Below are 18,972 nucleotides of genomic sequence, written 5' to 3' on the forward strand. Positions count from 1 at the left end.
GTCCTTTTTGGATTAGTGTTTATCATTTCTTTATTTGAATAAGTTCCAAGATGGCATTAGTATGTTTTTTCTTTATTTTTTAGAAATTTAAAAAGGATGTTGAAAAAGTGTTTGGAAAGGATGGACAGAAAATAGGATCAATGTCATTAAAGGTATGATATGATTCTTATATTTGCCAAATTATTTTCAATGAAACTGGAGGCAAGATACTGTTAATCACTCAATAGTACAAAGTTAACTTTATGCAAGACTCAATATAACAATTTTCACATTTTGTTTTACAGGAATTCCAAATAAATTTCAGTAAACTTTACACCGAGATGGATGAGGAAGTGAAAGGGATTAACAAGAAAAAAGAGTTGATACCACCCAGATCTCTGGTAGATTATTGTGAATGGATGGCTGACTTTAGTGGTAGCACTCAGGGAAGAAGACTGGAAATTCCAGGTACAAATCCTTTTAAGCTTGCTTTTCGATGTGAGCCAAGGCTCCATGTCTGTACTTTGACCTATAATTTTAAAGTTTTTATGCATTGATACTTGGATGGAGAGTTTTCTCATTAGCACTCATACCACATCTTCTTATTTACACTTTAACCATATCAGTTGATGTATATTATGGATACAGTTGTTGACAGATGTCCAAATCTCACAAAACTGATACTAAAAGACAAAGTCTATGTAACAGTTAGAGACTTTATTCTTGGGATATAGCTTTTGATTTTTTGAAACTTAATTGTTGCCTAGGGCCCATTTAAAACAACAAAATATGAATTTCTTCAGGACTATAAATTCTAACTTAGTTACAAATTTGGAAATCTAATTATTTTTGTGCTTTAGAACAAACAGGGCAAATAGTTTTAAAATTAGTTAAATCATATTGTGCAAGGAAAAAATTGTTGCTTAAAAGTTGAGGATCGAATTGAGAGTTATCTTACAGTTAAAAAAGTTTTTGATTTGCATTTCATTTTTAAGGGCAATATAATGGAGAAAGTAAACCTATGCCAGAGTATCATGTCAAGGTTGTAGGATTTGATCCAAGGGTAAGTTATTCAGTAAACCTATGCCAGAGTATCATGTCAAGGTTGTAGGATTTGATCCAAGGGTAAGTTATTGAGTAAACCTATGCCAGAGTATCATGTCAAGGTTGTAGGATTTGATCCAAGGGTAAGTTATTCAGTAAACCTATGCCAGAGTATCATGTCAAGGTTGTAGGATTTGATCCAAGGGTAAGTATCAAAAAGGATCACTTAAGGATGTTTGCTTGTCAAGTTTTGGAATTTTTGTCAGATTTTCGAAATCCTCTGTCAATTATAAAGCTATGAAAAATCAAATAAGAACATTTTCCCGCCAAAATTTCAATGGCTAATATTGTGAAAACAAGCACATTGACCTATATATCATTTTTAACCGGATTTTTGTGACAAAAATGTTGGTTATTGAATTGGGGATGTACGGCGGGCGGGTGGCAATCAAATGTTGTCCGTTTATTAACTCATGAACCATTCAACCATAGCTTTTAAAATTTTAATATGTTGTTACTGACTACTAAATGAAGGTCAAGTTCAATAATGGCGATTTTGACTTTTACCGTTCAGGAGTTATGGTTCTTGAAAGATTGAAAAATGGAGTTTCCAGTCGTGTCCGTACATTTATGCATGAACTGTTCTACTAAAGCTTCCCAAATTTTAATATGTTGTTACTGATGACTAAATGAAGGTCAAGTTCAAAAATGACGATTTTGACTTTTATCGTTCAGGAGTTATGGTTCTTGAAAGATTGAAAAATGGAGTTTCCAGTCGTGTCCGTGCATTTACGCATAAACTGTTCTACCAAAGCTTCCCAAATTTTAATATGTTGTTACTGATGACAAAATAGAGGTCTAGTTCAATAATGACGATTTTGACTTTTTCCGTTCAGGAGTTATGGTTCTTGAAAGATTGAAAAATGGTGTTTCCAGTCGTGTCTGTGCATTTTCTCATGAACCATTCAACCAAAGCTTTTGAAATTTTTATATGTTGTTACTGATGACAAAATAGAGGTCAAGTTCAATAATGACGATTTTGACTTTTACCGTTCAGGAGTTATGGTTCTTGAAAGATTGTGAAATGGCGTTTCCATTCATGTTGTTGCATTTACTCATGAACCATTCAATCTAAGCTTTTCAAATTTTAATATGTTGATACTGATGACAAAATGGAGGTCTAGTTCAATAATGACGATTTTGACTTTTACCGTTCAGGAGTTATGGTTCTTGAAAGATTGTGAAATGGCGTTTCCATTCATGTTGTTGCATTTACTCATGAACCATTCAATCTAAGCTTTTCAAATTTTAATATGTTGATACTGATGACAAAATGGAGGTCAAATTTGATATTGACGATTTTCACTTTCACCATTCATCAGTAATGGTTCTTGTGATATTGCCAGGACACAAATAAATGTTAATAAAATCCGGTTTGCTGTCGTTGTGACAGCCTCTTGTTGCTCTATTGGTTCCTTTATTAATCCCCTATCACAGGGAATATGACAGTTGTTATCCATTCGTTTGATGTGTTTGAACTTTTGATTTTGCCATTTGGTTTGGGGACTTTCCTTTTTGAATTTTCTTCACAGTTCAGTATTTTTGTGATTTTACTTTTTATCAATGTATACTAGAATTATGAAAAGCTAGATTTCCTGAAACTTAGTTGCGAACTGAGAGGTGACCTGTAAATCAAAGTTTTATAAAGGCAGATATCTACGTAGCCAGAAAATTGTTATAGTGTTTACTTTAAGTAGAGTTATTGTCCTTGTGAGTATTGAAATAAAAAAAAAATTGTGAATTCTAACTGTAAATGTGAAAACAAATTTCGAAAGATGTTAATATTCACTGATAAATCAGACAGTAATACTGTTTTCAATGGAAACTGATAGGTTGGAACATGGAGTTAACATATTCCAAAAAAAAATTATGTTTTGTAATGCTTTCAGATTCTTGTAATGTCATCTATCAGAAAACCAAAACGTTTAACTATCCGTGGAAATGATGAGAAAGACTACAATTATCTTGTGAAGGGAGGAGAAGACCTTAGACAGGACCAGAGGATAGAACAACTCTTCCATCTAATGAATCAAGTCTTTGTAAACAATCCTGCATGTAGGCATCGTAAGCTTCATGTCAAGACCTATCAAGTCATCCCTATGACATCCAGGTAAGTGTCTTTGCAAACAATCCTGCATGTAGGCATCGTAAACTACATGTCAAGACATACCAGATTATCCCTATGACATCCAGGTAAGTGTCTTTGTCAATAATCCTGCATGTAGGCATCGTAAACTACATGTCATGACATACCAGGTTATCCCTATGACATCCAGGTAAGTGTCTGTCAATAATCCTGCATGTAGGCATCGTAAAATACATGTCAAGACATACCAGGTTATCCCTATGACATCTAGGTAAGTGTCTTTGTAAACAATCCTGCATGTAGGCATCGTAAACTACATGTCAAGACATAACAGGTTATCCCCATAACATCCAGGTAAGTGTCTTTGTAAACAATCCTGCATGTAGGCATCGTAAACTACATGTCAAGACATACCAGGTTATCCCTATGACATCCAGGTAAGTGTCTTTGTAAACAATCCTGCATGTAGGCATCGTAAACTACATGTCAAGACATACCAGGTTATCCCTATGACATCCAGGTAAGTGTCTTTGTAAACAATCCTGCATGTAGGCATCGTAAACTACATGTCAAGACATAACAGATTATCCCTATGACATCCAGGTAAGTGTCTTTGTAAACAATCCTGCATGTAGGCATCGTAAACTACATGTCAAGACATACCAGGTTATCCCTATGACATCCAGGTAAGTGTCTTTGTAAACAATCCTGCATGTAGGCATCGTAAAATACATGTCAAGACATAACAGATTATCCCTATAACATCCAGGTAAGTGTCTTTGTCAATAATCCTGCATGTAGGCATCGTAAACTACATGTCAAGACATACCAGGTTATCCCTATGACATCCAGGTAAGTGTCTTTGTAAACAAACCTGCATATAGGCATCGTAAACTACATGTCAAGACATAACAGGTTATCCCTATGACATCCAGGTAAGTGTCTTTGTCAATAATCCTGCATGTAGGCATCGTAAGCTTCATGTCAAGACATACCAGGTTATCCCTATGACATCCAGGTAAGTGTCTTTGTCAATAATCCTGCATGTAGGCATCGTAAACTACATGTCAAGACCTATCAAGTCATCCCTATGACATCCAGGTAAGTGAATTTGTCAACAATGCAGGATGTAGGGATCTAAAGCATAATGTCAAGTAATGGCAGGTCAATACATCCAGAGCTTTATGATAAGATATTCAGGTTATCCCAGCATCTACCAGATAAATCTCTGTGTAATGAATCCTGTATGTAGCATCATTGGCAGAGCTGTTTATATGTACTGCTTGTTCGTCATTTCCACAAATTATTATTTGAAATATATCTTGTAGTTGTAGAATCATACTGTATGAAAATTGGTTAATATGTTTAAATTGCAATGATTATTAAAACAATTGCATTTAAAACCCCTGTTGTAGATTAGGATACAGTGTTTGTCTGGCTAGCTCCTTCTACAGTTACATCATCATACATAGTTTAAATTTATAATTTCCTATGGTCAGACGGGGGCCATCATTTGAGTCTTCAGACAGCAAAACAATTTGAAGTTGTCAAATCTAAAATATTTGAAGTATACTCATGCGGGCGTATTGCATTTCCGCTAATTTTTCAAAGTCCCAATGCTACGTTTCCCCAAATTTAAAGTATATGTTTCCGCAATTTGTATTTATTACTTTTTCCGGAAATTTACCTGTTAAATTATAAATCAATATTTGAATATATATTGACTTGAAAAATGTTGCTATGTCCTTATACAGAGACAGGCCAAAGCAGTTTCTAAAATTACCTTTAAAAAAAAAATGGTAACTACATTTGTCTTGTATTTGCGTTACTTCCACTTAAATCCAAGGAATGTTACACGAAACTGTTGGATCGGCTTATTGATGTGTGCAGTACCCTAACATTTCTCTCCAGCTCGAGGTAGTTCATATTGACTTTGAATGTGTAATGCATATTGCTGTTACGAAAACATGAATAGTGTTGAGTCTTTTCATGCCCACTTGAACAAGCAGTTTTATGCTAGCCATTCTAACATTTTTGTTTTTATCGATGTGTTATTGAAACTGCAAACAACATCTTACATAAAAATGAGAACTCTAACTGTAAAAGCACTCGTTTGGAAATGTGAAAAGGAGAAGATGGACTTCCTTCTTAGTTTAAACAATATTTATTCAGATAAATTCATCATGATACGATATAATACAAATATATTCAGGATTCAGAAACAAGCAATTTGCTTTTACAAATCTGTCTCCTTTACAAAAATAATACACTTATTGAACAGTACATAAAATAAATAACTGGCATGCTCTGTAATAAATATATGAATATGAAAAAGGTGAAAGAAGAAAAAAATAAATTATTGAGAAAAAAATAAAAAATAAATAAAAATAAACATTAATTATTGTACTGTATACAGTGTGAAATGCTTTGGTTCCTAATGAGTGACGAAGCATTAACATCAAGGGTTAAAACGTTTACTTTTAATAATATATTTCTGCACCAAACTAAATAAAAGACTATTTTGCTCATCTGAGAGTACCGTTGATCCAAAAAGCAAAGTTGTTGTGTTAACTTGGACAGGAAGAACTGAAACAGAATCTAATAGTTCTTGTCTTAAATTAGTATATAAAGGGCAAGATAACAGGAAGTGAGAATTTGTTTCTACATCACCACAACGACAATTTGGAGAGTCTACTAAGTTACGAAGGAAAAGGTGAGAATTCAATGAACTTGAATCCATTCTTAAGCGAGCATGAAGAATTTGACCAAAACGATGTCCTATATAATAATACGCTGGGATCTTACTATTTTGGGTACTAATTTGTTTTTTGAATAATGATAGAGATTCACATTTTCTTATGTTTAAGTTAAGAGTGTTCCATAGTTTTGTTGTTGCAGGGATGAAATATTCAGAATATGAATGTATATATTGTGTTGACTTGTGAAATATTATTTCTCTGTCTTGTATTATGATCATGCCTACTGCCTACTGAATCAGGTAATAAGTCTCTTAAATACTCTGGAGTTTTATTATTCAAAATTTTGTGATACTGAGTTAGTCTGTGATTGCGTCGTCTTTCAGATAATTTTTCCCATCGAGTTTCAACATATAAATTGTTTATACTGGTAAGTTTAGTACCCCCCGTGACGATACGCGCTGCGTCAAGCTGAATACTTTCAAGTTTAGCAATCAAATTCTGATTTTGAGAGTCCCAAACGACATCGGCATATTCAAGAATTGGGCGAACAAATGATATATAAATTTTTTCAAGTGTAAATCTATCAAGGACATTTTTCATTTTTCTCATAATATTTATTCTTTTGTAAGATTTAGAAACTATATATTCAATATGATCGTTCCAGGATCCGTTATTAGAAAAGAGGACACCTAGATGTTTGTGTTTACTTACTGTTTGTAACTCTTGTGTGTTCATATTTAATGGAGGATGAAAGGGTCTATTTATTTTTTTTGAAATTATCATACTTTCAGTTTTTTGGGCATTAAAATTCACAAAACCAATTATAAATCTTATCTAGATCATCATTTAAAATTTTAGCTGTTTCTGTTGGATTGTCAACCATAATATATAATGATGTGTCATCTGCGAATAGCTTAATTTGAGCTTGGATATCTTCTACAATATCGTTTATAAATATCAAAAATAGGAGAGGGCCTAGAATGGACCCTTGTGGGACGCCTGCATTTACAGGTAACCATCCAGAACTTGAACCGTTAATAACCACCCGCTGGACTCTATTTGTAAGATAATTTTCAAACCACCTTAGTAAAGAACCCGATATACCCGCTTGTTGAAGTTAAAATAGCACTCCCTTATGCCAGACTCGATCAAATGCTTTACTTATATCACAGAATACTACCCTTATTTCTTTACCGCTATCTAAAGCCTTCCCAAAATCATTCGAAATGTTAATTAATTGATTAACCGCTGAATCCCCCCGTGTAAAGCCCGACTGATTTTTCGTTAAAATATTATTGCGCATAAAGTGATTGTAAACATGTTTGTATACACATCGTTCCATACACTTTGATATTACACTCAACAAGGAAATAGGTCTATAGTTTTTAACGTCATTCGGTTTACTATTTTTATAAACTGGGGTAACATTTGCTCTTTTCCATTGATCTGGAAAAGTAGACGTACTTAACGATAAGTTAAATAGTTTACATAGTGGATACTTTAAAACAGAAGATGCTTCTTTTAACAATTTGGGACTTATGAGGTCAGGGCCAGAAGCTTTTGTGGGATTAACAATTTTCAATATATCTTCAACTTCAGTAACAGTAAGTTCTATATAACTAATATCATCACTAATATTGTGAAGTTCTTCAGGTAACACAGCACTTGAATCATCAATATTTGACTGGGAAGAAAAAAATCGATTAAATTCATTTGCCTTTTCGATTTCATCAAATATTAAGTTGTTATTAACCATTAAAGGAGGTATACTTGCGTCGTTCGTTTTTATTCCGGATATTTGTTTAACCGTTTTCCACCAGTTAGTAGTGGACGGGTTACTGTTCATGATTTTTTTAATTAAATTGTTGTTATAATCATCCTTCGATTTTCTTATTAAACTAGTAACTTCATTTCGTATTTTCTTAAATTTTGACCACTCCGATGGGTTATTATATTTTTTAGCCTTTCTGTGGATTCTATTTTTTTTCCTTATCTTTTTTTTAACATCATTTGTTAACCATGGAGGTTCATTTTTACGAACAGTAATTATTTTATTAGGAATACATTTTTCAGCAGCTTCTATGATAGTTTTTGTTATTTCGGTTGTAAATTGTTCAACGTTATTTAAGTTAATTACGGAATCCCAATTTTTTTCAGATAAAATGTTACGATATCTGTCATAGTCTCCTCGATCATATAGCCAAATTTTACGCTTAAAAGTTGTTTGACGACATTTTGGAAAGTTCAAAAGACTAATTATAGGACAGTGAAAACGTATTTGGTCTAATAAAGGTGGCCCGACTCCACTGTAATTTATTATGTGAGCATCGTTTGTTATAAAAAGATCTAACAATGATGACGACGATTCAGTAAAATGAGTAGGCTCATCTATCATTTGAGTAAGACTAAATTGGCTTAACAAAGGTGTAATTTTTGAATTAACAGGAGCTAGTTGGTTATCGTTAAAATCGCCTGTGGCCATTATGTAATTAATAGTATTATCATTAGACGCCATATCAAGAGAATATTCAATTTTTTCCCAGATATCTGATCCACTATTAGGAGGTACATAAAAGGTCCCGAGCAAAGCCTTTTTATCTTTAAATTTAAATTCTAACCATATTGCTTCCAAGCTTTCGCTTTCGAGGTCAATTCGACGTTGAACATGTATATCATTTTTTACATAAACAATTATCCCCCCTCCAACCTTGTGTGGACCTCTGTCACGACGGAAGGGGTGCTGGTAATTTAGGATTTCAATTGATTCGTCGGTATGATTATTGTTTAACCATGTTTCACTAAACGCTAAAATGTCGAAATCAGAATATTCAGCTTGAATCAGATCTATTTTCGGGGCTAGGCTTTGTACATTTAAGTGAAGAATTGAGACTGATTTTGAAAAAAGTTCACCGAAATCCGACATGTCAATTGAGTTAATTGAACTTTGAGAAGAATCGATATCGTCACTTGGACCTGGATTTACCTCTATTCCTGCTAGGATAAGCAAAATTTGAATAACAAATAGTAAAAATAAAATAATAAATAGTCTAAGATTAACATTTACACTTGTTGTTTTTTGTACATTTGAGTCTACATGTTTCATCTCTGAAGGTATTAGGCATACGCCTAGTTGATGCGACAACGTGAAAATTAAAATTGATAACAACAGTGCCTGTGAGACACTTTTACAAGTGAGAAATAAGTTGATACAGATAAAATCAATATAATTTAGTCTTTGTTTGATGTTTTTGCCTGGTGAATATTGGCGAACTCTCATACGATATAACTCGATTCCTACCCCAATTAGTTATGTTACATCTGGCTGAAACTGGTCAAACTGAGAGCGGCCATATACAAAGTTTAATAAACCATAGCATTTCATCTGTTTTGTGAAAAAAGTGAAAGTGAAAAATATGAAAAAAATGTTGGAACTAAAATTGAATAACAATGTGTTGTATGTCTTAAGCAAAAGAAAAAGTATGCACATGTGCATGGATTTAACAAGTAGTTTGGAGGAATGAGTATATACACATGTATAAATGATTGGATAATGGTACAACTTTATCTATACGTAGTAATTCAGTACAACTGTTAATACCAGCCGTGTCAGATCATCTCGATTTAATTTGATTGCCTAATTGATTATTTGATCGCTGAATTGACAAGGTATGTCTATACAATTTAAAATTTGTAGAAAGCATACACGTTTTAAGCAGTGCAATTCACTATGCATGCTGTTAAGGTTTGCGAGTATAAGATAAAATTTACAAATTGGAATTAAGATCTTTTTGTTTAAAGCAGTTTTATTAGTTTGAAGTTAGCCATGAAAATTTCCTTACCATGGAATTTAACATCATGTAAAAACAACCGTTAGTTTTACCATTTTCACGCATGAGTAATTAATTTTACAATGAGAGGTTGTGTTTTGAAAATCAATACGTTAGAATTTGTCACGTGACAAATCAGCGATCAAGGTAAGTATTCCCGTGTAATTTACAGGAATGCGGATGAATCACAAATTAGATGTATTATGTACAAGAATTGTGTAGCATATAATTGTAGTAAAATTAAAAAAAAAAATACATAAACAAGAGAAACAAACAAGAAAAAGAGAAGCAAAAGTCAAAATACAAAACTTGTAAAAGGTGAATGTACTACTGTGGACTTTGGACGGCGTGTTGGCTACAAATATTCTGCCAGAACTGACTTATGAACTCATATCAAGATATTTCTGATTAGTGCTGACTTTTGAACATACGTTTTTATAGATTTAAATGATGAATTTTACTTGCATGTTATGATGACCTTTGACTTACTTAATATTTATTTTATATTATGTCTTTGCTTTCAATCATCAGGTATTCCTCAATGATTTGCGGAAAAGCAATAAATATTTTTTTCTGGAATAGTTACTTTTTTTCCGGAAAAGTAAGATTTTTATTTTCGGAAACTTTTTTTTCCCGAAAAGTTATGCCAATTTGCAGAAACGTAAAAACGCCGACTCATGCATATGTCAGGGGGAGGAATTGTCCATATCTAATTTTTTTCTCTAAGAAAGTTATTTTTTGTACATTCAACCTTCTTGAAAGTGATGTTAAACACCAACAACTAACAATCTCTTTTTTTATAGCAACAGACAGATAATTTGAAAAAAATAATCTAATCTGATTCTTGCTTTTGAAATTCTGTAGTACCGGTAGTTAGTAAATTGGCCTTTCAGGAGCTGAATGGTGCTCTTGCAGTTTTAGACAGTGTATTGTTCAATAGGTGATAATTTTGATTGTAAAAAAATGCAAGTGTTGTTTATAGTGAATTAATTGATTTTCTTTCGTTCTTTGACTACAAATCAGTAAGATATGCAGTAGAATCTAACATATTTCTGCTAGTTATAAATTGTACACTTCAGTACAAGTCGAAATTGTTAATGTTCAGGATGCTTTTTTAGTGCAGTTATACCAAAATTATGTCCTATAAAAATTGCAATAACAAATCAATTTTAAGAAAGCTTACTTCCAAGGTCTACCCATGATCAAGTGTTCTGAATTAAGTTATTATTGCCTTGCATTTCAGGGTTGGATTGATAGAATGGGTGAAGAATACAATTCCACTGAAAGAATTCTTACGTGGAAGTCTAACAGAGAGAGAAAACATTGATGATAGAAAGTATGATTTATTTTGTAATCTAGAGGCTGTACTTAACTTATATAAGTGTTTTATTATACTTGTGGGGTTTGAATATGTTTTCAAAATGATTTCTTAAACATTCTGACTTCAAGTTACTCCATACAAATTAATAAGGCAGATAGATAATTTGATTCATCTGTTAACACAATAGTAATGAATTGCATCTTATACATATATCTTTATGCAGATTTTCCTGAAATTGCCACAATTAATCTCACATTTTTGTCAATTCTCCAAACATCACAATAATAAATGTACCCAATAATTTCTGAATTTGCTGTTTAAATAGAATACACTTGGAGAAAAATATCTTTTGTCATTCAGAAACACAATAGGAAGTCCTTCATAAAAAATTTACCTCATATATGTATGTGGATTTAGCTGTTCTATTTCAATCATAGTCATGTTTCGTGTGATTGTAACCTAAACAATTAAGCAGATGTTCCATTAAGATGATTTGACTCCAGGATGGGAAAAATAGAGTTGTCTCAAAATCAATGGAAGTAAATTAATAAGTTTTTATGTAAATTTTGTTTCAGAACTGGTCCCCTGATTTTACATGTAGACTGGTTGAAAAAGTTAACTAAGGAGAACCAAATAGTACAATATTGTCAAATGTACTTAAAATACAATAAAACAGAGACTATTAGAGAATTTAAGAATAAAGAAAGTAGAATACCATGGGATCTTATGAGGTTAGTATTATTGTTTTAATAACTGAGGAAAATAATGCTAAATAACATTTGAACCTGTCAGGAATATGTGATGGTAGTTTTATTTAATAATTAAAGGAATCCTTATTACATACACTATTACTAGTTTCAAATACTCTTATTTAAATATAAGCAATGCATATAATTTAGAATACAATTTCAAATGATAAGCTCTCATAAAATAAAGTGGTAGAATTTGCTGCTGCGGAGGGAGCATAAAATTTTACAGCTCTGTCCGTACATTTCAACATTAGTTTCTGTTCTCTAATTTTAGTTCCCCTCAACCATATGTTATAAAACTTATACACAAATCTTATTATCACCAAACACAAATCAAGTCTGAACATGGATGTCATTACTTTTGCAGTTCTAGAGACTGGAGTTATGTCCCTTAAAAAATGGAAAAATTGCTGAACTTACTGTATATTTACAAGCAATCTGTGAACCATGGATACATTCTTCTTTTAGTTATTTTCTATACATTTTTACATAAAAGACAAGTAAAATATTCCAAATAAATTTTGATTTGAAATCTTAAGAAAAAAGTAAAATATCAAAAATTCCTAACTCAAGGATTTAGATTCAAAGCAGAAAGTCTGTAATCAAATGGCAAAATCAAAAGCTCGAACATTACAAAAAAAGGGATAACACTATCATATTCCTGACTTGGTACTGACCTTTTCTTAGAAATAGATAGGTGGATTAAACTTGGTTTTATAGCTTAATAGATAGGTGGATTAAACTTGGTTTTATAGCTTAAGCTCAGGTAACAATGAACACCTCCCTAGAAGCTATCCCTGTATTGCTTGTAAATTGTGCTGTATCTAAATGTCACATGGTATCTTATTTCAGGAGATCGTTCCGACAAATGAGCACTTCTCCAGAAGCCTTCCATGTATTACGTGTAAATTGTGCTGTATCTTATGCAGTGATGTCTATCTGTCAGTATATCCTAGGCATTGGAGATCGTCACTTGTCTAATAGTATGATTGACCTTAGTACTGGACAGATGGTGGGCATTGATTTTGGACATGCTTTTGGTTCTGCTACACAGGTAAGAAATATTTTTGTGTACAGCTTTTTCAGTTCCCTACCGACAAAGCCAAAGGGGACATTAGGTTTGCACTCTGTCCGTCCGTCCATTTGTTAGTCCAGCAAATCAGTTTATCACACTTTTTTCCTCTTGCTTGAAAATATTGATTTGATATATGGTGTATTGTTTTGTCATGACAATACTGTAAACCAACTTATTTTTGGCAGAAACTTTATTTCGCACTTTACTCTTTCTAGACCACTTGGTGGCTATTTAATTTCGCGATTTGCAAATTTACTTGATAAAGTTTAATAAGGAAAGAGTCAAGTTTTACATATTCAAGACGATTTATGTTTGCATTATTTTTCTACTGACAAAATAAATTGGTTTACAATATAATATCTATAAAGATTGTTCATACAAGGCTAATTTAATTTTGAAGATAGTCAGCTAATAAAATATATAGCATTTCTGACAGCCTTTATGCAAGTAAATTATTTTTGGAATACTAGACTTTTTAAATTATATATATATTTATCATAAGATTCATTTGTTTGGGATTACTGCTTTATATTTCAATTCCTACCTGTAATTAATGTTTTAATATTTCAGTTCCTACCAATCCCAGAACTAATGCCATTCCGTCTAACCAGACAAATCTGTAACCTGATGATGCCTTTACAAGAGAAAGGACTTATGGAGAGTACAATGATACATACACTTAGAGCTTTACGAGAAGACTATGATCTATTACTCAATACTATGGATATATTCATTAAAGAACCATCACTTGATTGGCAGGTATGTGTTATGTGAATGATTTTTCAAGAAATCATGTTTTATGGTTACAAAATGAAACTGGTATTAAAACCGTAATGTACAGAAGCCCACACAGAGAACTTCAATACTGAGCAGTACAAACCTTTCTAGATTGAACTCAATTCATAATGTATGAACTTGTCTATGTGATATCCCATATAATCATTCCAGAAATATATCACTACAACAGAACACTTTTAAAGCTTTTAGATACCCTTTACCTAAAATTAGAAGAAGAAATCCATTGTCAAGAAAGTAATTGAAATAGAAGAAAGATAATGTATCACCCAAAAAAAACAAAAACACAGTCAAAAATATATTCATTATCTTAATATTAGAGGTTAATTACTGATATTTTTTAATGTAAAATTTGTATTAATACTGGTAATGCAAGCTAGGCATTAGAAAAAACCCTATTGTTTCTCTTATTAGAAAGGAATACAACTGGTATATATTTGATAGAAATACAATAAATGTGAAACTGCAGTAACTTAGTTAAGGACAATTGATGCAAGCTATACTATATATTATATTAGTGATAAATTTTGCCCCAGTGATAGTGAGGGCTAAAATAACACGAATATAATGCCTACCCATGTTAAAACTACAATAAAGTATAGCTTGCATCACTTATTTCATTTCATATTAGGACAATTAAGTTAATTTCTGTGTCTGATTTGTATAAGTGTATAGTGTTTGTGTAGGCTCTTCCATGAACCTACTTTTTTTTTTTGGTAAAGAAGCAATCGACTTGCACTGTGATTTTTCAGGGGGAGGAGTTTGAACAGCCAGCGTGAACGGTTGTCGTATCTAGGTCAGATACGTCAATTTTGAAATGCAACACATTACACTTATAATAAATGAATTGGTAAAAACATAAGCATCATTTAAGAGTTTGGAAGTGTTTTGAATTAATGAAATATATTAAATGCATGCCAATTTGATAAAATTTGTTATTCTGCAGTAGTCAATATATGCATGTACAAACAAATTTTATTGGATTTAGATGATGGATTTATTCACAATGGGAAAGAAGCACGTCATATTGGAATTTCATTTCACTTTTACAGATAAATGCAGAGAAACAAAAACAGGCCATGGGTGAAGATTCCATTGAAGGTAATTCAGTTTATTTCCATAGCATGAACAATATTATTGAATACACCCTTGAAAATAGGTATTTATAGGAATGGCGTATACTGTGAATTCATTCTTATCCATTGTATATAAATTTTTGGTGGGTTTCGTAGGTATAGGTAAACTACAAATTCAAATGTTCAACGAATAACAAATTTTATATAGGCTTTGTATGAAGTGAGAGGCAAAACCCAATAATCAAATAACCACAAAAATTTTCCTCAATACACAAAAAATGATACCCACAAAAATAAACGAATCCACAGTAAATGAAGAAATAATATGTGTACATCAATAGTCATGGTACCTCCACTTGCACATTTTGTAACACTAACTACAAGCATATCTTTTCTGGTGTGTTTTTGATCACTTATTTGATTCTACTCTGAGGATTGGACCAAACATGTGGGTAGCTGTATTACAAGTTTTTATAGAATGAGGTATCATTCACAAACTTAATTTACATTTCTGGATTGTAACTGTTTTTACTGCTCACCAAAATGGATACCCCTATATTTCATCCCAATACATTAAATGTGGTTTGCTTTGATTGTGGAAATTTTCAGTTTATGTTTGTAGAATTTGAAAGAACTCATTGCATTTGTCAATTTTGTAATTTCATGCATCTTTTAATTTGTTGGGCACTTATTTTTAAGATTTGAAGGGTCATGATGACTGCAGACTTTAATTATTATAATGGTCCATCTTTTGTTCAAGTTATGTAGAAAGATGTTGCTTTATGTTTAATTATTTAACTTTGGTGTAAGACCAGTAAAGGCAACCTGTTTTTGTATTTCTGTCATTTTTTTTTAAATTTCAGCTATTGAAGAAACTGAAGAAGATACATCTTGGTTCCCAAAACAAAAAGTCCAATATGCACTTCGGAAAATGAAGGGACATAACCCAAGAATAATAACAAGGTTTGTATTATCTCCCCTAACATAACTTTTTTTATGAGTGAGCTTCTAAGTAGGTCATTTATTCTTATACATAATATAAGAGCAAAAGACAGAGCTAGTCAATCAGAAATAGAGTCTTGAATGAGAGAAAATAACAACCTATTGAAATAAGGTTGTGTGTGATATTTAGGCTTTAAACTGAGTGGTTATATGAAAATCTCATTCTAAAACACACCAGATTCAACACACTTATTTCAAATTGAAAAATGGATTGATATGTATATACTCTTTTTAGCTCACCTGGCCCAAAGGGCCGAGTGAGCTTTTCTCACCACTTGGCGTCTGTCGTCCGTCGTCTTCTTTGTTAACTTTTTACACTTTAAACTTCTTCTAGAGAACCGCTGAATGAAATGAAACCAAACATGGCATGAATGTTCCTTATGAGGTGCTGACCAAGTGTTGTTACTTTGTAGCCGATCCATCATCCAAGATGGCCGCCAGCGGGTGACTTTGTTTAACATAGGAACCTACGGGAAATGCATACAAATGACTTCTTTTAGAGAACCACTGGATGGAATAAAACTAAACATGGCATGAATGTTCCTCATGAGTGCTGATCAAGTATAGTTACTTCGTAGCTGATCCAACATCTAAGATGGCTGCTGGCGGGGGACTTAGTTTAACATAGGACCCAATGGAAAAAGCATACAAATGACTTCTCTTAGAGAACCACTGAATGGAATGAAACCAAATATGGCATGAATGATCGTTATGAGGTGCTGACCAAGTGTTGTTACTTTGTAGCCCATCCATTATCCATGATGGCCGCCAGCGGGGGACTTAGTTTAACATAGGACCCTATGCGAAATATATACAAATGTCTTCTTTTAGAGAACCACTGAATGGAATGAAACCAAACATGGCATGAATGTTCCTTATGAGATGCTTACCTTAACTATTCATCATATTGTGAACTTTTTTAGCTCACCTGGCCCACAGGGCCAAGTGAGCTTTTCTCATCACTTGGCGTCCGTCGTCGTCGTCGTCGTCCTGCGTTAACTTTTACAAAAATCTTCTCCTGAAACTACTGGGCCAAATTTAACCAAACTTGACCACAATCATCATTGGGGTATCTAGTTTAAAAATTGTGTCCGGTGACCTGGCCAACCAACCAAGATGGCCACCACCGCTAAAAATAGAACATATGGGGTAGAATGCAGTTTTTGTGGCTTATAACTCAAAAACCAAAGCATTTAGAGCAAATCTGACAAGAGGTAAAATTGTTTATCAGGTTAAGATCTATCTGCCCTGAAATTTTCAGATGAATCAGACATTCCGTTGTTAGGTTGCTGCCCCTGAATTGGTAATTTTAAGGAAATTTTTGCTGTTTTTGGTTATTATCTTGAATATTATTATAGATAGAGATAAACTGTTAACAGCAATAATGTACAGCAAAGGTAGAACTAAAAATAAGTCACCATGACCAAAATAGTCAATTGACCCCCTAAGGAGTTATTGCCCTTCATAGTCAATTTTTAACAATTTTCATAACATTTGTAGATTTTCACTAACATTTTTCACAGAAACTACTGTTATAGATAGAGTTAATTGTAGGTAGCAAGAATGTTTAGTAAAGTAAGATCTACAAGCACATCACCATCACCAAAACACAATTTTGGCATGAATCCATCTGTGTCCAATGTTTAATATTCACATAAACCAAGGTGAGCGACACAGGCTCTTTAGAGCCTCTAGTTTAACTTATCAAGGATTTAATTTCCTTTAAAACAAAATTTTGTTATTTTTTCAGAGATGAATTAAAACTTGGAGAAAAGAGACATGGGCATTTTTCAAAGGCGTTAAAAGCATTTGAGAATGTAGCTCTTGGTGATCCAAAGGACAATATCCGATCCCAGTTACCTGATCAGGGATTATCTGTAGAACAACAGGTGGCAGCACTGATAGACCAAGCTACTGATCCAAATATCCTAGGTAGAACTTACGCTGGCTGGGAACCTTGGATGTGATAGTTCTGACCTTCAAACTTGTTAGTGAAATTGTTATATTGTGTATAAAACTGTATTTGATGTATTATTGTTGTGACATAAGGGAAATCCCCCTTTAATGAAAAGACTGCTTTATTAATCATATAGTCATTCATCAGAAAATGCAAAGAATAAAATCAACTGTCTTGAAAGGCTACATGTCTGTCTGACACATTTGACCTACCTCATGTTTCAGTTTCATTATTAGAATTTTGTAATACATGAAGGCAGATTTTAAACCTAGTATTCAATCATAATCAATTCAGCTAAAGCAGAACATGTGTATACCCTTTATTTTGTTATAAAAATAAATATTTTTTTCAGTTCATTTGTTCTAGACTAGTACTGTTAATACTGGTTTTTTTTTTAGCTTGGAATTTTCCTCATATTCTGAATTACATTTTTTGTAAAATCATGTATTTATATAGAATGTCTATATACTGTAGATAGTTCACACTATTTTATGAATACATTGTATTATATTGACTTCTTTCTGATAAGTGTAGTATTTGATCATTTAAACAATCATGTGAGATATTTTTGACAATGAACTATGCATTAAATGTTAACATTTTATTTGTCAAAATGTGAAGTCTCACACTGATTCCTGTGCTATGTTTTTTTTAACAAAAATCTAACAATAAACAATAGAAGATACCAATCTTAAATAAATGATTACTTAGCTTTAACAAAATAACATTTAGATGAGGGATTCTTCATTATGCATAAAAATAATTTAAAAACCTCTATGAGGAAGAAATTAAGAGAATCATGTATTTTTGCATAAAGCCAGCAAGTATTATTATCTAAACTTAAAACTGAATTATATAGTTAACTTTTACATTGGTATTCATACTGTGTTATTGAAATTCAATAGTTAATCTGAATAAGAATGATAAAGATTGGTACATATTATATTATCAATTTTTGGAAGGACTTATCTTTGTTGTGACAGATTTTTGTTGTATTGATTAAATAGATAATCATGTATTTTTATATAGTTACATTTTGTGCCACACAGTTTCTTTAAAAGTTTGCCATATGTTTTACATAGTTAATGAGCAATACCTGTTTGTCACTAAACCAAGAAAGACCTGAGAATTACTCTTTAATTTTGATTTGATTTTTTTTAATGTGATCAAAGTCATTATGTAGTGCTATTGTATAATTTTACAACTATAATGAATTGCTTTACACGTTTTTTTGTTAAAGTTTATATTACAGATTGTAGTGTTTTGTCATAAAGAATTTTAATAAAATAGTTGAAACTCCCA

General features: G+C 32.3%; 1 protein-coding gene across 1 annotated transcript in view; it reads left to right on the plus strand.

Annotated features, from left to right (window-relative positions):
* Positions 1–18,972, plus strand: part of LOC134725666 (DNA-dependent protein kinase catalytic subunit-like) — a 93,115-nt gene extending 74,143 nt beyond the window's left edge. Inside the window, exons 84-94 of the mRNA XM_063589679.1 lie at positions 84–152; positions 285–447; positions 975–1,042; positions 2,973–3,193; positions 10,939–11,031; positions 11,592–11,747; positions 12,618–12,819; positions 13,411–13,599; positions 14,688–14,736; positions 15,575–15,674; positions 17,464–18,972. Of these exons, the coding sequence (XP_063445749.1) occupies positions 84–152; positions 285–447; positions 975–1,042; positions 2,973–3,193; positions 10,939–11,031; positions 11,592–11,747; positions 12,618–12,819; positions 13,411–13,599; positions 14,688–14,736; positions 15,575–15,674; positions 17,464–17,680 (1,527 nt within the window). The 3' untranslated portion in view covers positions 17,681–18,972. The remainder of the gene's footprint in view (positions 1–83; positions 153–284; positions 448–974; positions 1,043–2,972; positions 3,194–10,938; positions 11,032–11,591; positions 11,748–12,617; positions 12,820–13,410; positions 13,600–14,687; positions 14,737–15,574; positions 15,675–17,463) is intronic.

The sequence above is a fragment of the Mytilus trossulus genome, chromosome 7 (genome assembly GCF_036588685.1).
Source record: "Mytilus trossulus isolate FHL-02 chromosome 7, PNRI_Mtr1.1.1.hap1, whole genome shotgun sequence".
NCBI lineage: Eukaryota > Metazoa > Mollusca > Bivalvia > Mytilida > Mytilidae > Mytilus > Mytilus trossulus.